The 20,956-nt window shown below is 48.0% G+C and overlaps 1 protein-coding gene and 1 long non-coding RNA gene across 7 annotated transcripts; one reads left to right on the forward strand and one right to left on the reverse strand.

The window, feature by feature from the left end:
• Positions 1-424: 424 nt before the first annotated feature.
• On the reverse strand, positions 425-11,535 carry RNF6 (ring finger protein 6). Of its 5 annotated transcripts, none has more exons than XM_021065494.2 (5): positions 11,303-11,535; positions 10,573-10,655; positions 8,359-8,565; positions 6,943-7,038; positions 425-3,225 (listed from the first exon to the last, which is right to left on the reverse strand). In XM_021065494.2, exons 3-5 carry the CDS (start codon positions 8,549-8,551, stop codon positions 1,523-1,525), a joined length of 1,992 nt encoding a protein of 663 aa, XP_020921153.2. In that variant the 5' UTR covers positions 8,552-8,565; positions 10,573-10,655; positions 11,303-11,535; the 3' UTR covers positions 425-1,522. The 5 variants fall into 5 exon arrangements, with proteins under 5 accessions (XP_020921153.2, XP_084837401.1, XP_020921151.2 ...); XM_084981275.1 differs by having other exon boundaries at positions 8,359-9,092; XM_021065492.2 differs by lacking the exon at positions 11,303-11,535 and adding an exon at positions 11,062-11,120.
• On the forward strand, positions 11,282-20,623 carry LOC146398486 (uncharacterized). Of its 2 annotated transcripts, XR_014819007.1 has the most exons (3): positions 11,282-12,219; positions 12,738-12,842; positions 19,160-20,623. It is a non-coding gene; the product is annotated as an uncharacterized LOC146398486 (long non-coding RNA). The 2 variants fall into 2 exon arrangements; XR_014819008.1 differs by lacking the exon at positions 12,738-12,842.
• The last annotated feature ends 333 nt before the right edge of the window (positions 20,624-20,956 follow it).

The raw sequence follows: 20,956 nt of genomic DNA on the forward strand, positions 1-20,956 counted from the left end.
CCAACAGAAACCATTGACTGCAAAGTCACCTCCCATACTAAAACCTCTCACTCCGGGTGCTAACGGCAGGCACTGCCCAGCAACTCCTGCGTGCGCCTCTTATGGCGTGAACTACACATAGTCACTCAGCAGGAAGAAAACTGAATCCTGAGATATACCCAAATCTCACAGAATCGGCCGCGAGGTATTTGTTCTTGTGATTTTGTCCAAAAGCAGTGTGACCACAGGACGCTGTGCCATTTCTTCAAAAACAATTTTATCTACTGAGTTTCAATTTCAAAGAGCAAGTGTGCCTTTCCTGTGAAGAGAGGGACTCTTGTTTGTCCTCTAGCAAACCTCGACACCTGTCGCCCCGCCTGGTACCGAGAAGGTGTGAAAGAACTGCTTCCTTTGGCACATAAACCGCAGGGGACCAACAGAGAAGGACCGTTCACGTGTTTCAGCATTTATTGATGGAGACAAATCTTCAACACATACTTTGTGTTCATATAAATTCTACATTCTCTTAAGGTGTTTCTTTGTTTGTTTCTTTTATTTGGAGTTTTTGGCCTCCAAGTGAACTTAAACATATTATCTATGCATTTGAATCTTTATAGACACTTGTTTTATATTTTAAACTAAATCTGAGAAACCATGCATACTGTATATCTTACTGAACATAATCCAAAAAATTGCACTTTCAAAAAAGTCACAGAAAAGCAGAACTCAAGTTAAATAATCTCTACATCCTAAAACGTCCATGTTCCATTTCTGAGAAAAGAAATAACTTGTTCAGTGTTATATATTGCTTGCTGTCTAAGTCAGATTGTCAGAGACGCTTCATAAATTATCTTTAAATATCTATTAATTCACTTCCTCCCAGAGATGATCCTGTAAATATTAAACACGGTGCCATATGCAGTAATAGCCCAAAAGTTTCAATAAGAACCAAACTGGTAATTTTTAGACTGAATATTTTAACCTTAAAATTATATACCTATATCTATAGACACATATGATATGCTGCATATTAAATTTAACGTTTCAAGTAACTTAAATGCATTTAGCAAACATTCAGCCTAATACTCTTCCATGAAAAGATCCTGCCCTTAGAATAAAAAGTTAAAGAAAGGCTCACTTAGGCCCCAAGGTCTGGACATGGCCTGAAGCCTATGGAACGTGAAAGTCTAAGCAAAGTCTCCTTTACTCTTCACAGAAAGAATATCGATTTTTAACCTACTGCCTTTGTGCAGATACAAAAGTGCTCAGCATGACAAAATTACCAAAATAAAAACATGTTAAAGGTTATTTGGTTCTAGCCATATTAACTATTCTGTACTTTCAGGATACTATAACATGTGCATTTTAAATCTTTTATAAATTTTCTCTTTTTAACAAGTTAAAAAAAGCACACAAAAAAATAGTTCAAACTAGAATAATCTGTTATTTTTTCATCCTGGTTAGCTCATCACAAATAATTCAACAGCAGAATGCCTGACCACTCAGCTCTCCTAAGATGCGGTATTGGAGCGGCCCCACCACGTCAGCCATCGTCTGCTGTGCTGGACCCTAGGACAGGCTGCCGGCAGATGGGACACGTGCAATTCTCTGAGAGCCACCGGTCAATACAGTGGATGTGAAATTCGTGCATGCAAGGAAGCTGCCTGAGCTTGTTTCCAGTTACGTAGTCACTGATGCAAACGCTGCAGATTCTGGCGAGGTCGCTGTCGCGCCCGCTGTGCTCATAGTGCCGGGTGGACAGATTGTCGATCTGCTCTTTGGTTAAGCCGCGGATGCGCTCGGCCCCGTCCGCTTCGTTCAGCAGGAAGAAGTGAGCCAGGCGAAGGATGGGGAGCATCCCTGTTTCAACCAAGGTACTGGAATGTGGCCCCGGCCTGGCGGCCCTGCCCTCGCGGCTGCGGGCCCGCCTGCCGGGAGAGGAAGCGGCGGCCCGGCGCTGGCTGCCCGCCCTCCCCGCGCCCGGGCGCCTGGCGCCGGAGGGTGTCGGGGGCAGGTGCTGAGCGTCTCCCGGCCCCTCGGCCTCCGCCTCGGCCTCCATCAGAGAACTCAGCTCGCCAAGCCCGGTCATGATCTGCCTCAAAATGGACCGCAGCACCGCCGAGGACGGTTCGAGGCGCTGGGTGCCGGCCAGCCTGCGCAGGGGCACCGTGATGGTGCTCACGTAGGTGCGCATCCCCGAGCGCTCCAGGCGCGAGATGGTGCGGCGGAAGCCCCCGCCGCCGCTCTCCAGGGTGACCGCGTTCTCCGCCAGCCCCACCCTGGACCGAGTCCTGTGGGCGATGCTGTCCCGGTCTCTGCCCTCTCCGGGGCGGAGCCGTCTCACTTGCAGGTCCAGGGTGATGGTCGGAGGGCGCCGGGCGGCGGCCGGGGGGAACCGGCTGGGCTCTTCCTCCTCCAGGGTGATTCTGGACATGAGTCTGGAGTTGGAGAACCAGGTGTACGCGGTGCCCCTGCGGTCTCTGTCTTGCTGCAAGAAGACCCGAGTTACACCTCGCCGCCTCACCGACCGCCCAACGCTTTGCTCCAAGGGTCTACGCTCGCTCTGGGGAGTGGGACGGACCGGGCCGCTCTGCCTGCGGATCGGGGAGCGGCTGCGACTGGTGCCGGCGGAGCGCAGCCTTATGGGCTCCAGTCTCTGGTTTGTGTTCCGCACCGTGACATTGCTTCCGGCCCCGAGTTCCCACACGTGGGCGGCTCCGAAGCGCTGCCCCTCCCTCGGCCTGGGCGCCCCCCCCGCGGGCGGCCCCGCGAAACCCGCACGAGGCGCGCCCCGACTCGGGCCCCCAGCCCCGGTTCGGAGTCTTCCCGAGGCCGCCAGAGGTCCTTCTACGGGATTCCGGCCCCTCGAGCCACGCCTAGTCCTCGGAGGGGTGGCGCCACCGCCCGCGCCAGCGCCCGCGCCCGCAGCGTGGCTTCTCGTCCGCCGGGCCACGGGACTGCTGGCTCGCCGCTGCCCGTCCCGGTCTGGCCTGGGCTCTCGGCCGACAGCCGACAGGGGCAGGCCCGGCGCGTCCTCGCCGTCCATCTCCAGGCCTCTGTTCTCGTGGTTTATGTGGATCTCCAGACTGAACCGAAAATCTCCGCTGTGGGGGTTTGTTCGACTCACGGCTCGCCAGCTCTGGTTCCCGCTCTGGCCGCTTCGAGTCGCGTTGCCCGAGCGACGAAAGGTGTTCAGCCATTCCAGCAGGGGATCTTCGTTCGAACCTTCGCGAGGGACTCCCGAGTCTGCAAAGCAACCAAACCAACTGAGGGTCCATCCCGGTCATCTGCGCTTAGAATGTTACTGAAAGCTTGTAAGATAAAGAGTTTTTATTAAATGGGAGTCCAGAACACCTGTGCACCTCAACGAATGAAAAACGGCCAAAAATTGAACTTTCTGTATTTTTTTAAATTTTCGTTTTATTTTTCGGGCCGCCCCTGTGGCGTATGGAAGTTCCCTGGTCGGGGACTGAAGGTGAACTGCAGCCGTGACCTATGCTGCACCTACAGCAACGCAGGATCCTTTAACCCACTGCACAGGGCCACGGATTGATCCTTCTAAAAGAAAGGTATATACTATGAGCATACTATAATACACATTATATGTGCATTAAAATTATAAAATTTTTTTTTTTTTGTCTTTTGTTGTTGTTGCTATTTCTTGGGCCGCTCCCGCGGCATATGGAGGTTCCCAGGCTAGGGGTGGAATCGGAGCTGTAGCCACTGGCCTACGCCAGAGCCACAGCAACATGGGATCCGAGCCGTGTCTGTGACCTACACCACAGCTCACGGCAATGCCGGATCATTAACCCACTGAGCAAGGGCAGGGATCGAACCCGCAACCTCATGGTTCCTAGTCGGATTCGTTAACCACTGCGCCACGACGGGAACTCCAAAATTATAAAATTTTAAACAGTATTTGTGCAAAGGCGTGAAGAAATCTTGACACTTGCTCTCCATATGCCTGTCACTGGCAAAATATTAAGGCACATGAGAAACACATCCAATATCAAAACTGTATGCATTTAAATTGCTTTGTTCATATGGTAATATCAATAAAATACAATGACAAAACAGAGACCCTGAATCTGTCGGACCCTTTTGGTAAGGATAAAGCAATCACTGTTATAACTAGGTATTTTGGTAACCTTAAGAATTCTATCCCGTTTCTCAGCAACTGTCAAAAATGGACAACTCAAGGAACCCTGGCTTTATGACTCAGCATCAGAACTACAGTATGTCTTTTATGAAGATGGGAGACTTTACGCATGTTACTTAAGATCTCGATAGCTGATGGCAGGAGTTCCCATCGTGGCTCAGTGGTTAACGAACCCAGCTAGTATCCATGAGGATGTGAGTTCGATCCCTGGCTTTGCTCAGTGGATTAAAGATCCAGCACCACTGTGGCTGTGGTGTAGGCCGGCAGCTATAGCTCCAATTCGACCCCTAGCCTGGGAACCTCCATATGCCGCAGGTGCGGCCCTAAAAAAAACAAAAAACAAAAAACAAAAAACCCAATGGCTGTATCCTTATCTGTAAATGGGAAGTGACAGTAAAGATGCCCAAAGGCTCATCATGAGGATAAAATACGACACTGTGTATAAAATGATCGGCCCATTATCTGGCACACAGGAAGTACTCAGTACAAGCTGGCCGTTACATATAATGTGATGAATAAATACATTTGCGGTTCATTTAAAATGCGAGCTCAATGAAAACAAAGAGTTTTGTCTTGTTTTATTTATCCCAACCTCTACAACAGTATTTGGTACAAATTAGACTCTCAATATTTTTGAATGAATCAGTTTAGAAATAAATGTCCCCCTAATAAATTTCTCTAACTGTGACAGTGCTACTGTGGGAAGCTTAAGTTTTCAGGGTTTTTTTTTTATTTCTTTTTTGTCTTTTTGCCTTTTCTAGAGCCGCTCCCGTGGCATATGGAGGTTCCCAGGCTAGGGGTCTAATCAGAGCTGTAGCTGCCACCCTACGCCAGAGCCGCACCTACACCACAGCTCACGGCAATCATTAACCCACTGAGCAAGGCCAGGGACCGAACCCGCAACCTCATGGTTCCTAGTCAGATTCGTTAACCACTGCGCCACGACGGGAACTCCCATTTTCCGTTTTTAACCAGTGGATTATATAAAGTGCAAAACTCACTGAAAAGTGTTCTAATGCACATTAACTATACAGACTTTACCCTTAAAGTCTGCTCTACTCATAAACCGTTGTTAAATGAGATTGCTTTGATTTTATTTCATTAGTGCAATCTCTCATTTTAAAAAATGCTTTTAAATGTTAAAGTTAAACCTGTTAACCGGCTGCTGGTATCTGTAAAATAAACAGCGGCTTTAGCCACAGTCTAGAGGATGAGCTATTTCACCTGTGATGAGCAGCGTTTCCATTAAAACACATTCACAGGATCAGCTATACCAACAGAGTACAATTTACATATCTCAATATAAAGCAGAAAAAGGGCTACCATTCACGTTCCATTTTAATTTGTACGGGATATGAGGAAAGGGCAGGTAAACAATAAGTCACTCTAAATGCCACTTCCTTAATTACTAGAACGCAGTGATGCTGCGTGTGAGAAAGAGGCCGCTGGCTATCCAACAAAACCTGTCCCACCCTCTTCCAGGGAAAGTGTCAAAAAGGTCCTGTGAACAGGCTGGCAGCTGGGCGTGGCCGTGTCGCTAAGTTCCCAACAATGGAATGGGAGTCAAGGTGACAGATCTCACTTTCAGGACCTCCCTCCGGAACCCAGAACTGCTGGCTGGAACCCAGATGTGGTTGCGACTTAGCTTGATCAGGCGACCACCACCCTGGAGCGGCAGGGTCTCAAAAACCTGCTTGGAACTGCGGTTCTGTATCTGGGCTGTTCGATACCAATGCCCTCACCACGTGTGACTATTAAATGACCGGATGTGGATAATTTGGCTGAGGACATGAATTTAGATTTTATTAAATTTAAATAGTCCCATGGGGCCAGTAGCTACTGCACTGGACAGTGCGGCTGTCCCAGCGCTCTGCTGGCTTGGAGGGGGTGGGGGGCGGCCAGAAGGACTTATGGAGTCAAGTGAATCGTCCCCGAACTGCCAACACGAAAAAGAAACTTCTGCCTTGAGCCAATGCAATATGGGGGTTTTTTAACAGTCTTCACCCTAACACAACGATCCTGATGCAACACGTGAAACGGCTAACAAATCCCTCTGGGAAAGGAAGTGGAACCGCTAAGAGAGACATCAAAGTTGGCTTTCCTTTTAACCCTGTATACTTCTGTTTACTCTGAGCTTTTTTTAACAAAGCAATTTGTCTTTTATAAGAACTTCTTATATTTCGACTTAGCATTTGTTTGGTAAATGACACAACAAACACAAAAACAAAACAAGGCAAAGTTTAGTTATCTTAACTTTTAAAAAAGCAGTGTGGGGAGTTCCCATCGTGGCTCAGTGGAAACGAATCTGACTAGCATCCAGGAGGACACAGGTTTGATCCCTGGCCTCGCTCAGTGGATTAAATATTCGGCATTGCCATGGGCTGTGGTATGGGTCGCAGATGAGGCTCAGATCCCGAGTTGCTGTGGCTGTGGTGTAGGCCAGCAGCTGGAGCTCTGATTCCACCTCTAGCCTGGGAACTTCCATATGCCGTGCGACCCTAAAAAGCCAAAAAAAAAAAAGCATTCTGTAGGCTCTAAGATGAAAAAGAACTCTGCTGGTGATTAGCTGTACACCGTTTCATATGCAGGAGATCCCTGAGTTATGCTATCTTTACGTGCAACCCCTGTCCTGGGCTGCCTAACTGGACTGCTTTGCATTGGCTATGTACATACTATCTGAATATCACATTACATCTGGAACACGTTAAAAACAAACACTGGACAAGATCCTCTAAGTTCGCTTCTTCAGCTGCTCCAATCAAACCGGTTCAAAACGGTTCCTTACAGCAAGGAATGCACAGTACCTCTGCTGTTTGTCCCATTTCTCAAGTCAGGCTGAGATGCTAGACGTTCCTTGAGGCCATCTAACCGCTGCTGTAATTCTTCTGATGTTATTTCTCCTAAAATAAGGGAAAATTGCTCACTGAAAGTAAAATTTGTAAATTACTAAGTTCTATGAAAACTCGCAAAGGGTAAGCCTAATCTTAGCAATCTGTAGGAAAAAAAATCACATTGTTTTCATGTTCTGTAAATTGAAGACAGTTAAAAATGTTTGATGCTGCAGTTCCCGTCGTGGTGCAGTGGAAACGAATGCAACTAGGAACCATGAGGTTGCAGGTTCAATCCCTGGCCTCACTCACTGAGTTAAGAATCTGGCATTGCCGTGAGTTGTGCTGTAGATCACAGACTCGGCTCGGATCTGGCATTGCTGTGGCTGTGGCAGGCTGGTGGCTAAGGCTCCAATTGGACCCCTAGCCTGGGAACCGCCATATGCTGCAGGTGCAGCCTAAAAAGGACAAAAGAGAAAAAAAAAAGTGTGATGCAAATATGCATCATTTTCATTGTTTCATTTATTAATGTTTTATTAAAATTAAAATAAGATTTAATTTGAATAATAAAGTGCTCCCAGTTAATACACTTAGTAATCTATACTTCTGTGAATTTTTGTCAGCATTAAAAAGAAATTAAGAAGGGAGTATTTCTAGAGAAGACGTCAAATCTTCACTTGAATTTTACTTATATGGATAATCAATGTACAATACACAGATATATGTTTCAATTAGTTCCTCTGTGAAATTACTGTGTAAAAAATTTATGGAGCACATTGGACTTTTGGGAGTTATTAATTCAACCAAATAAATAATACCTCAAATGAGTTAGAATTAGGTTTTAAGTAAATAATATTTGTACAAATATTACTTAAGAGAAACATGACCACATCTGTAAATATCTGACACTACTATGTACATTAAACTGTTGGTTAGTTGACTCTTGTATAACTGTGCTTTATGTCCAATATTCTTACCGACTTATAAAATACAGAAATAAGCCAGTGATTTTCTGTGTTGTTAGGTTAAAAAGCTCTTAAAGTCACAAAAACTGTACACTTTATTTGGGGAGAAGCAGATGGGGTAAAAAAAACCTCCTTAGGGGTTCCTTTGTGGCTCAGCAGTAATGAACCTGAATAGCATCCATGAGGACACAGGTTCGATCCCTGGCCTTGCTCAATGGGCTAAGGATCCGGTGTTGCTGTGAACTGGGGTGTAGGTCACAGACGTGGCTTGGATCTGGTGTTGCTGCGGCTGTGGTGTAGGCCGGCGGCGACTGCTCCGATTAGACCCTTAGCCTGGGAACCTCCATATGCCGCAGGTGTGGCCCTGGAAAAAGACAAAAAGACAAAAAAAAAAAAAAAGGCATTTCCTCTTTTCCCCATCTCTTACCGGGGGTGCCTAAGAGGTCATGGTCTCTCATCAGCCGATAGTCTTCGTCACTGAGGTCATTCATGAACTGATAGTAGGCTTCTTCTCGACGGAGACGCTCCTGCTGCCACCTTCTCTCATTTTCCTGATGATTCTGGTCTCGAGATGAGCTTTCTTCCTCACCACCGTCTGATCTAGACCTAGCCTGATTCATGCTGAGACCCCTGGCTTTGTGTTCAGACAAGACATACACAAGTCAAGGTGTTAGCCATGGACTACACATGGCTTCCTGTTTTAACGTGTCCTTTTAAAATTTTCATTCAAAACTTTTACCCACTACTCCAGTACTTCGTATGGCAAATCTCGCAGTGAAGAACTTACATATAAAATGAAAAACCGGAGTTCCCGTCATGGTGCGGCGAAATGAATCTGACTGGGGACCATGAGGATGCAGGCTGGATCCCTGGCCTCACTCAGTGGGTTGAGGATCCGGTGTTGCGGTGAGCTGTGGTGTAGGTCACAGACCCAGCTCACATCCAGTGTTGCTCTGGCTGTGGCGTAGGCCGGCGGCTGTAGCTCAGATTGGACCCCTAGCCTGGGAACTTCCATGTGCCGCAAGTGCGGCCCTAAAAAAAAAAAAAAAAATGAAAAATGAAAAACAGCTCCTGGGAGACACAACGCAAATGGACCAACTTCTCTTCCCCAGTCATCAGCTAAGGCAGCCTAGGTTTGGTTTCGGCACACGTTTCCCATACCTGAAAACCAAAGTGATTATCTCACTCTTTGACCTCCTGGCTCTCTTCTACAAGCCCTCACGGATGTTTCAACCTCTGGATACTTCATGTTCGCCTACAAATTTTAAGCTTAAACTATGCACATTCTTTACCTAATAAGCAAACGGCTACTGGGTGTTGGAAGGGTATCACGTGTATTTCCAGCAGGGGTATTCTTTCCAAAATAAAGTTCATACAAGTAATAGCACCGCCCCTGCACTTTGTTAAGGTAAAAATAATTTAGCCAATTATATCTGCTGAATGGTTTTGGGGTTGCACTCTCTTAAACCTAACAAGAAACAATCTCCATGCACAGCTCTGGGAGCCGTGAAAGCACATCAGAATCAGAGCTGTTGGGTCTCCCCAGATGAAACCTTGTCCCAGAGGTTTCTGAGTACCAGTGAAACTTCCCTTCCATCCTGCCTAGGCAAACACCGCTACACTGCTTTTGAATTATATGGAAATGTCATTCCTGAGAAACCCTTTTTTTTTTTATTTAAGGGCTGCACCCACAGCGGATAGAGGTTCCCAGGCTAGGGGTCAATCGGAGCTGCAGCCGCCAGCCTACACCACAGCCACAGCAACGCCAGATCCCTGATCCACTGAGCAAGGCCAGGGATCGAACCCGAGTCCTCATGGATACTAGTAAGATTCATTTCTGCTGCGCCACAACAGAAACTCGGAGAAGCTTACTCTTAAACCATAAGGAAACCAAGGGAGAAAAATGTTTCATAGATATCTTAGAATTTCTTAAAGACACCATTTACTAAAGTCATAGCAGCTATGGTTTTCACCTGGGAGTGCACATCCAACTCACTTGAGGAAATTTTTTAAAATACAGGTACCAGGATCTCATCCCCAATTCTAGGCCAGAATTCTCCAGCTAATTGGGGTGCTCTGGGCTGAAATAAACCACTGCCTTGACAATGTCTGGTATGTCACTAAAGGGAATATGTAATATAGCACATGACTTAATAAAGGCTGGAGGATCAAGTGACTAGGTGGCCAGTGAAGCAACTGCTGTAAGTATGACTCAGTGTGTTAATAAGCAAATTACTTTAAACACAAAATAAAATTAGCCTACAGGTTTAAACTATGATACAAGTTAGCAACTATCCAGTCTCATGCACCTTCTACAACTTCAAGGATTTTTTTTTTTTTTTTTTTTAACAGTGATGACTATGTCATTCTCTTTTAAGGAAAGATCTAGGAGCACCATCCAAGCAAACGCAAATTAACACAGTTAAAAACTCAAGATTTCTTTCCATTTTCAGAATCATCAGGACTAAATCACCACCAGCCAGGTGGATTTGCTTGGTACAGTAGTAACATGATTTTTGTATTAACTTAAAATTTTGAAAGCGCTCATAAAGTCAAGCTACCTTAATTCAAAACTCGAAGAACTTCCCCTGAAAAGGTAAGCTTCCTGTACAATAAACCACAATTAAATCAAAGTGAATACCTTATTTTCCTTTTAATATGCTTTTAACATATGCAATGGTATCCATCCTTCCGTTGTTTGTGCTTTTTTTGGCAGCTGCCCATCTGAAGCAATAAAAGAGAGTTAAATGATTCAGTAAGTTGCCTCTTTGAAGGCTAGGAATGGCTAGTCGTCTCCCAACTCTGCTGCTGCAAAGTCAAAGCGAAATCTCCCGTGGATTCTCATCTGGAAAGTCAGATCCCGGAACAATTAGGTCACGAAAATCTCCCGCAAGGCCCAGTTTCTCCCACAACAGAAACGAGGCCCCTCCTCCCCCCGCCACGGCTCCCGGGATTACAACTCCCCTCCAAAGGCCTGCCTTCCCACCCCGCTCCCACGGTCGTCGCCAGGCTTAGGTACCTCCAGCTGACTTCTAAACCTTCACTTTCTCGCCACCCCCGCCCTCCGTCCCGATACTGGTTCCCTTCCTGGCCGTTGCGACGGAAGCCCGCGCGGAGGGACGAGCCGCACCTCAATAAACAAACGGGGCTCCCGGGCCCAACCAACCGCTTCCCAACCCGGCCTCGACTAACGCTTCCCCTAGCGCCCTAGATTCCCACCGGGAGGCAGGTGACCGACGGGGCCCCGGAGCCAATCGCCAGCCAGGGCAGCCCATCTAGAGCGCAGGTAGCCAATCGGAGGAGAGGCGGGGCCGGGGCGGGCCCGCAACTCCCGGAAGTGCCGGTGGGCGGAGAGCGTTCCCGGAGCTCACCTCGCCGGGAACCTGGCCGTCCTCCCGCTGCTCGGAGAGAAGCGTGCGGCCCCGGAGGCTGTGTCCGGGCGGCGGGCGGGACTCGCATCCGCGCCTCCGGAGGCTGCCAGGTCCACTGATGGTCTGCTGAAGAGAAGCCTGTGCTGCAGCGGGTCTGTCCAGCCCGAGCGGAGGCTCTGGAGGAGGCACGGCTGGCCCCACCCTTCTCTCCCTACGGCCGGGCCGCCCCCTCTGGGTGACGGGAGACGCTCCGCCGCCGCCGGGCGCTCGCCGGTGCGTTTGGAAATGCGTCCGGCGGGATCCAGGAGGCGGCGACCCGCGTTCCGGGCCCGGGCCCGCGGCAGCGCTGGAGGTCACCGGGCCGCCTCTCCCGCGCCGAACGCGGAGTCCCGGGCCGCAGCCCCTCCTCTGCGCTTTGCTGTCGCTCGTTTCTGAGCCGGCTCAAGTGCAACCCGACAGTGTGCTCCTGTCCCTGCTACGCCCGGCACCGCGTAGTTCCCCAGCCTGGAGCCTTCCCCTATTGCGCATCAGACCTGGGAATTACAAACCCGCATCAGTTCTTAAGTGTTTCTTCACCTTCCCGCTGGGGATGCACTTTGACCCCCCCCCCCCGTCCCCACGTCGTGTCTCTGGTTTTATTTCTGAGAGGTGACGCTGACCAAACTCGCCTTACCACGAGTTAAGCCTCTAAGTCTCTGCACAGCTTGTATGGGTGCCCGAACTTCCCTGCCGTCCAGAAGCCGCCGTCTTGGCACGGTGCTCCCACGGCAGTTCTGCATTCGTTCGTTCGTTTATTCATCCCCGCCTTAACCCGGAGGAGCTGCTCCATCCCCGCCATCATGCTGAGCAGCGGGGTGACAAACAGATGCATCCCGGAGTGACCAGTGGAGCAGGAATAGAGGACACGTTGTTAACAGGTCAGCATACTGTTATAGAAACTAAAGTGGAAATGTCTCCAAGGCCCTTCCCTCTGCGCACGGGTCTATTCTTGGCATCCCAAACCTGTTCCCAGAAGTTCCTCAACGTCACGTGGGAACTCCCAAGCAACCCCCAAGGCCACTTTTACCTCATTTCCTTTATTTCCCGGGACTCACTGCATAGGCCATCTTCCAGGAATTTTTTGGTGATATCTCTGAAGGGACATCCCACGCTCCAGCCACACATAAAACTAGGCAGAGGCCCCTATTATGGGGGCTCCCTTAGCTCCCTCTGTATAACGATCTTAGCATTTAGTCATTCACTTAAGAAATACTGAGTGCCACTAGGAATTAGACAACAGCAGCCAGTAAAACAAACAAGGCCCCTTGTCCTCCTTTTCAGTGGAAAAAGTCACTGATTAAGTACCTAGAACGCTTTTCTGTTCATTTATAGGTCGCTCCCATCTAAAAGTCTAAACTCCTTGAGTTCAAACAAATGGTTGTATTCCTTTCTACAGTTCTGGCACAAATGCTGCCCCTCAGCCCACTGCATGAATGAGAGGAAAAAATGCAAATTTTTGCAAACAGAATTAATGCATGTTTGGACAGTGACTTCAGGAATTGTGAGTACCAGTCAGAGACAATCACATATGAAATATCCAAAATGCAAGCAGAAATCCTTTAAAATCCCTGTGTGAATTTTAACGAGTATCATACGTCAAGTGCAACCACTTTTACATGTTAAACCAAAAAGACGGGTATATCCTAAAAGTCAAAAAATACAAAGCCCAAGCAAGTTATTTACCTGGTGGGAAGCTGCAGATTTCTGTGAGTAGGTAGGCAGGTAATATATATATAACTTGAATCCAACACCGTGCTTCAGTTTTTGTAGTCCAAGACAAAGTGATTATAGAAAGGTTCTAGACATGATATTTGGGACAGAAAGATGGATCATTCCAGATGTCCAGATTAATCTAATTTGGATTAATTAGACCAAAATCTCTGGTCTAATTAATCTCGTTTACTGGGATGGTACCTGGCCTTTTTAGTATGTATGCATCTTTTAACTTTTGGACTTTTGGCAATTAAGAAAATAAAGTATACAATAATAAAAACCATAACACCTATATATCTGGTGTTTTATGTACCCATAATGTTTAAGTGATGAGGGCTTCTTAGCATGACAGCCTTAATTAAAATTTAAAATTCAAATTGAGTAGTTGATTTAGACTTCTAAGTTGCAATCTCACAAGGTTGATGGGCAGTGTATGAACAGATAAGGATTTAGGCTCATCATATTAAATTTTATAAATTTTAAGACTATTATTTAGGGATTCAGGAAGGCATTACAGCCAACACTTGAAGTACTTATGAATGAAATAAAATATTACATGTATAAATAGTTTAAAATGTTTGAAGATGATTAAGTATGTGAATGACATCTAAAGTTCATCAAAGGCTAATTCCAAATGATGCTTAAAGTTCACTTTACTTACCATTAGAATAGTAAGAACTGAACTAGATTTAAAAGCTTAAGGTTTAACGAGGACATTCAACTGGAATTTGATAAATTAAATATTAACTGTTTAAAAGCAAAGATTTTTTTTTAAAGTTTTATTAGTCTCCCCTTAAAAGATCTTTTGAAAAGCTTTACTGAACTCTAATTCACATAACCATAAAATTCACCCATCTAAAGTGTGCAATTCAGGAGTTCCCATAGTGGCTCAGTAGTTAATGAATCTGACTTGGAACCATAAGGTTGCGGGTTCGGTCCCTGGCCTTGCTCAGTGGGTTACGGATCTGGTGTTGCTGTGAGCTGTGGTGTAGGTCACAGACGTGGCTCGGATCCTGCGTTGCTGTGGCTGTGGTGTAGGCCGGCAGCTGTAGCTCTGATCTGACCCCTAGCCTGGGAACCGCCATATGCCACAGGTGTGGACCTAGAAAAGACAAAAAATAAAGAATAAATAAGAATAAAGTGTACAATTCAGTGCTTTGTGGTATATTCACAGAGTTGTGTAGTCATCGCCACAATCTAATTTTGGAACATTTTTATCACCCTCAAAAGAAACCTCACCCCCATTAGCAGTCAGCCCATTCCTTCTCACCTCACCTCCCCAGCCCCTGGTAGTCACGAGTACACTTCCTGTCTCTGAGCACTTGCTGGTTCTGGACGTTTCCTGTAAATGGAATCGCGCAATGGGTAGCTTTTGACGCTTGGCTTCTTCCACTCAGCATCCTGTTTTAAAGAGTCGTCTACGTTGTCGCATGTGTCAGTACCCCATCCATAAAGGGAAATTTCTTTGTTTTTGTTTTGTTTCGTTTTTTCTTTTTAGGGCCACACCTGCAGCATATGGAAGTCCCAGGCTTGGAGTTGAATCAGAACTTCAGCTGCCAGCCTATACCACAGCCACAGCCACAGACACACTAACTCTGAGCTGCACCTGCAACCTACATGGGTCCTTAACCCACTGAGTGAGGCCAGGGATTGAACCTCCATCCTCATGGATCCTATGTCAGATCCTTAATCCTCTGAGCCACAAGGGGAACTCCCTGAAGGGAACCGTCTCTATAGTCTCTTTCTGCATATAAAAACCACCTTCAAGAACACCCCCTGTTATGGGTTGAATTGCGTGCTCTTATTCATACTTCAGAACCCTAACACCCCCCCCCCCCGCCCCCGTATCTCAGAATGTGACTTCATTTGGAGACAGGGCCTTTCCTTCAGGTTAAATTAGGCCATTAGGCTGAGTCCTGGGAGTTCCCGTCGTGGCGCAGTGGTTAACGAATCCGACTAGGAACCATGAGGTTGCAGGTTTGGTCCCTGCCCTTGCTCAGTGGGTTAACGATCCGGCGTTGCTGTGAGCTGTGGTGTAGTTTGCAGACACGGCTCGGATCCTGTGTTGCTGTGGCTCTGGCGTAGGCTGACGGCTACAGCTGTGATTGGACCCCTAGCCTGGGAACCTCCATATGCCGCGGGAGCGGCCCAAGAAGTGGCAAAAAGAAAAAAAAAAAAAAAAAAAAAGGATGAGTCCCAATCCAACTTGACCAGTGGCCTTATGTGAAGAGGAAATTCAGACCCACGAAGAGACATCAGGGATGTGTGGACACACAAGAAACGCTGTGTACGGGCACAGGGAGGAGGCAGCCATCTGCACGCCAAGGAGAGAAGCCTTGGAAGACACGAAACCTGCCGACAGCTTGATCTTGGATGTCCAGCCTGAGGAATGGAAAGAAATATATTTCTGTTGTTTAAGCCACTCAGTCCGTGATATTTTGTTATGGTAAAATATCATACCCTAGCAAACCAAGGTACCCCCTACACCAATAGCTTCGAGATTTACCCTATCAGAAATTCCTCCAGAGAGAAGCATGAACCCAGGGAAACAGAGGACTCGGTCTCCTAAACCCGTGTCCTACAGCGATGCAGCATTTCTTTCCGAGAACCTGCCCACTGCTTAAAAAGAGCCATTCTAGGAGTTCCCGTCGTGGCGCAGTGGTTAACGAATCCGACTAGGAACCATGAGGTTGCGGGTTCGGTCCCTGCCCTTGCTCAGTGGGTTAATGATCCGGCATTGCCATGAGCTGTGGTGTAGGTTGCAGACGCGGCTCGGATCCCTCGTTGCTGTGGCTCTGGCGTAGGCCGGTGGCTATAGCTCCGATTGGACCCCTGGCCTGGGAACCTCCATATGCCGCGGGAGCGGCCCAAAGAAATAGCAAAAAGACAAAATAAATAAATTAATTAATTAAAAAAATAAAAATAAAAAAAGAGCCATTCTAGGCCATGTGACCCAGCCCCCTCCCCCACAGCTACTGAAAACAAGGTACATGGCCTAGATTTTCTGGGACTTTGGAATTATGTCATGGAGACTTTGTTGGTTAACTTTGAGTAAAAGAACTGAAAGGTCTTACAGACCAAAAGGCTCATAAGACCTCTCAGATGGAGGCTACGAGCACGTAAACAGTAATTAGAAAAGGAGCAGAGACCTTGCTAGTTCCCAAGGGCCCCGTTACTTTATCAGCAAATGGGCGCGTGGTTCTCCTGGGCCTTTACATCGTTCTCCGTCTTTAATTAGGTGCTTTTACTGGGGTTCTGGCAGCTTGACTATCTTCCTTTGAACCAGCCAGGATTCAAAGCAGGGTGCAAAAATTCACTCTACATTTTTAAAGCAGAAAGCTATTTATTCCAAGGAATTGGGCACCTACAAAATCTTTGCAGTGGGCAGAGAAGGGGCCTGTGGGCTGAGCCTCAGACCAACTCCCACATTCGTTCAGGACTGACCTCAGAGGAGAGCTACCACCTCTGAGTTTGCCACTGGCGTCCTGAGTTCTGCAATGTACAGCATCAGCTGCCGAAAGACAGTGAGCTGGAAGCCAAGAGCAGACACCTCTGCCCCCAGAGCCATCGGTTCTCTCTGAACACCATGGAAGCTGGTAACTGTGCAGAATCACTTCTGCAGAAAATCCTCACTCTCCAAAGCTTTGCTTCCTATCAGAGAAACAGCCAAAGGCCGGTAGAAGTACAGCTTCTGCTTCAGTTCAGTTTTCCACATCTTGGTGAATGTGTCTCACTGGCAGAACCTAATTTGCATCCAGAACTGTGGTTGCAAGAAAGTCCCCTAGGAGTTCCCTGGTGGCCTAGCTGTTAAGGATCCAGTGTTGTCACTACTGTGGCTCAGGTCGCTGCTGTGACTTGGGTTTGATTCCTGGGGCTGGGAATTTCCACATGCTGTGGACGTGGCCAAAAGAAAAAGGATGGAAGTTGAGCAAGAAGGTCCAAAGTATCCAAAGCTATTCTCATCAATCGCACCTATCCAGAGCCGCCAGAGGCTGTCTTGGGTCAGGTTCTCCAGAAACAGAGCCTGAGACAGGATTCTTATCCAAGTGCCTGCATTGGGGGAGTGAGGAGGCAGGACTGGCCAGGAAGACAAGCAGCTAAGACTGAGCTTCAGCTAACCCCACACCACTCCCCAGCATGTGGTATCCCAGACGGCCAGCTTTTTGTTCCCCGACGGCCTTGGATGAGGTCTGTGGGGCAGGAGGACAATGCTCCAAATAAGGTGGCATCTGGAATTGTTATCCGAAGCTGGCAGCAGCTGGGGCACGGATGCATCAGCTTAAAAGTGGGCGTGGGCTGGGCACTACAGTCCACCCTGTGTAATGCTTAGATGGCTCGCCTTTTGCATTAAGGTACTCCATCCAGAATTCTAGAGTCACAGTTTCTGGGAAATGTTACAGGATGGCAGTCCCGGCTGCTGCAGCTGGTCCCAGCGCCATAACCGACACTATTATCTCCCTCATCCACCACCCTTTCTAGGGCGAGTCCCTGCCACTGTGCTCAGAGTAACTGCTTCCTCCATATCCACCCAGCGCCAGACTTGAAACCAGCCAGCGCCTTCACTCCCTTCCACCTGCAACACACACCAGCTCCCCGCTGCACCACCACCGCCCCGTGACCGCCAGCGCTCCACCCAGGGCTCCATGGCGGGTCCTTCAGTGATGCTTCAGCTCCAGGAGGCCAACCTGCTTCCCAGGATTCCCTGGGTACCAGCTCTCTTGGGTCAGGTTCCTTAGAAACAGAGCCGGAGTCAGTGATGTATGGATGGGGGAGTCTGCCAGAAAAACCTGCCTGTGGAGAGGGGACATAGGACAGGGAAGAGGCGGGAGCTGGGCCAGGACCCGGGGACATCCAGCAGCCTGGTTCTTCTTGGGAAAACCTGCCCCATCTCCCCGGCTGGGCCAGCGCTCAGAAGGCACCAGAGCGGACATCTCGTTAGAAGATGCACTGACCTCCTCGGCTCTGCTTAGGTTTTCCTTCTGTGAGCCCTACAGGAACCCATAGTAATCCGTGTCCTTCATTTAGCACACAATATGGCGATTGTCTGGCCACTTGTTTCAGGGAAGAGAAGCATTTTCCAAAATACAAATGGTTCATGTGTCCTCTATACGATACACATGGATATCTTAACTCCCAAGTGATGAGATATATTTGAAGCCCCACCCTAAACCCCTTAATGTCCATTAGTCCAGTGGTTCTCAATTCTGGCTACATATTAGACACTCAAAGGGGCTATTAAAATTCTTGATGCATGGGCCTAATTGCCAAAACATTCAGATTTAATCAGTCTAGGATGAGGCCTGGGGAGCCATGATTTTTTTCTTTTTACAGCCGCACCTGCGGCACATGGTCGTTCCTGGGCCGGGGGTAGGATCCAAGCTGCAGCTGCCTGCCTACACCGCAGCCACAGCAGCACTGGATCTTTAACCCACTGAGCGAGGCCAGGGATCCAACCCACATCCCCATAGAGACAATGGAAGCTCTGTAACCCAGTGAACCACAATGGGAACTCCATGATTTAAAAAAAAAGGGGGGGGGGAGTTCCCATGGTGGCACAGTGGAAATGAATTCGACTAGCAACCATGGGGTTGAGGGTTCGATCCCTGGCCTCGCTCAGTGGGTTGAGGATCTGGTGTTACCATGGGCTGTGGCATAGGTCGCAGACACGGCTCAGATTCTGCATTGCTGTGGCTCTGGTGTAGGCTGGCAGCTGTAGCTCCAATTGGACCCCTAGCCTGGGAACCTCCAAAAAACAAAAATAAATTTTAAAAAAACCTCCCAGTTTATTCTAAAGTGCAGTTAGGACTGAGAACTGCTGGACTAGACTATGATGTCACAAGAGACAGGCTTCTGCTCTCGCTCCTCTCGCTTCCCAGGGTCCCCCTCAGAATCTGTGGAAGGCTTGTGATAATACTGAATAAATGATGACTGGTGAAGGAAGGTACAGAGATAAGGGCAATTTCTCCCCTCTGTGTGACATAAACGGAATTTAACAATATTAACTCACTTTTATTCCCCATGCCTAAAGGCAGATGTATTCAGTTCCTTTCCATGCAGCACATAATAGGGGGTCTTAAATGCCTGTTATTTCTTTTCCAAATCAAGTTTGGCGCAACCTTTGAGGATCCACCCACCCATCCCCCATGGCGAGCCCCTAACTCTGGGGAGTCCCTTATGGAGAAAGGGGTGTTCTTGCTGAGCTGCTCAGTGGGAGTGTGCCTTCCAAGAGCTCGCAGTAGGGCCAGCTCACCTTGGAGCAACAGATGCCTGCAGAAGCCCTTCAGATATGCCGTGGCGGGAAGGAGAGGACAGCCTCAGCATCTTGTCACGGAGTGGAGAGGCTGCTGGATGGAACACCCAGGAAGAATGGAAATGAAGTCATGCCAAGCGGAAAGCCTCTGAAAAACCCGCCAGTCACTAGAACATTCTTCTTCACCAATGACACCACCTCTTCTGCTTTGCTCTTGTCCTCCGTGGGTATCTGGTTCCTCTCACCCATCTTCAGCTGCTCCCTGGCTTGCTTCCTGTCCTTTACCTGCTGCCTGTCAACGCTGAGGTACCCAGAATGGTTTGCCAGCGGAAGGAGGAAAAAAGTCCACCTCTCCCAGCTGTTGCAGTCAACTCTCCGACCTGCTGGAAGATGAAACCTGTGCACCCTCCAGTGACAACGTGCAGTTCCAGGCTGGGTGACTTTTCCCCCCCAAAGGCCCAGATTCCTGCCCCGACAGCTTGCACCACCATGGCTGCTTTTTAGAAAATTCTGCAAGGTCCAGTGACTCAAAATTCCCCTGTTGTGGTCATTTCGGCAAGGTCTTCTCGCTGTAACACCTGAATGGGCTCAGCGCAAGGGATGTGGGGTGGGATGCGGAGTAGGACGTGGGTGGGGACGCAGAGTGGCGCGGCCCAAGCTGGATTCCGGCCTTAAATCACATTTTAAATAAGATTGACCTCAGCTAACTTTCCATTTTGATAATAACAAATAGCTCCAGAATCCAGACCCACAGGTGAGTAGCAGCTTCAGGTAACATCCGGAAAACCCTGACCTGCCCTGGCTTTCAGCCTCCAAAGATACTGACTTTGGCCCTTTACACATTAAAAGCAGCCCCAGGGGCCCAGCTTACAATCGGAACTCAGTAAACAGTCGTCTGAATAAAGGACTATTACACAGGCCACCAGGGAACTCCAGAAATGAACTTTCTGCTCTACAAACTGATTGCGTGTGAAAGTTTGTAAATTGCTTATCAGAACTCAGAAGCCATTTAGTTAAAACAACAACAACAAAAGTATATACATGGTGATTGCATTCCTAACTAGCCCCTTAAGCTTAAGGGGTCATTGATTGAAATTATTTTTAAATTTTATTTGACCCCCTACTGGTTATCCTTTTTTTTTAGTTCCATCTTTGGTTATCAGTGTGATCTTGGGTGAATTCCTTTAATTTCTGCACGCCTCAATTTCCTAATCTGTAAAATAAGGCTCGCCAATGGTCCCTACCCAATTCTGAGGATGAAATGAGTTAATGCTTTGCATGTCAAAAATACTCAATAAAAAAAGAAAATATGCAATCCATATTAGCTGCTATCACTGTTATCATATTCTCATCACCTGTCTTAGGTTGGTTTGCCACCACCACTGCCAGCACCCCCAAAAGCAGAACTTCAGGCAAGGACTCCTGTGAAAATGATTGAGGCAGTTTTCCCAGGAAAAGAATAGGGGAGCAGAGCTGGGAAGAAAGGAGCCTAAGTCAGGCTACAAGACCAACTCAGACCTAAATTCAGGGCGACGAGGAGACGGCACAGGTCACCCCAGTGAGGTCCCAAATCAGAGGCCACGAGAGCCGGAGCGCTCGTGCTTGTGCCCAGTCATTAAGTTAAGGTGGGGGTCGCTTAATTCCCAGGTATT

This window comes from Sus scrofa, chromosome 11, assembly GCF_054392235.1.
Source record: "Sus scrofa isolate SSC_HxYL_T2T_F1_AM1 chromosome 11, Sscrofa_HxYL_maternal_Yorkshire_Landrace_v2.0, whole genome shotgun sequence".
Classification (NCBI taxonomy): Eukaryota; Metazoa; Chordata; class Mammalia; order Artiodactyla; family Suidae; genus Sus; species Sus scrofa.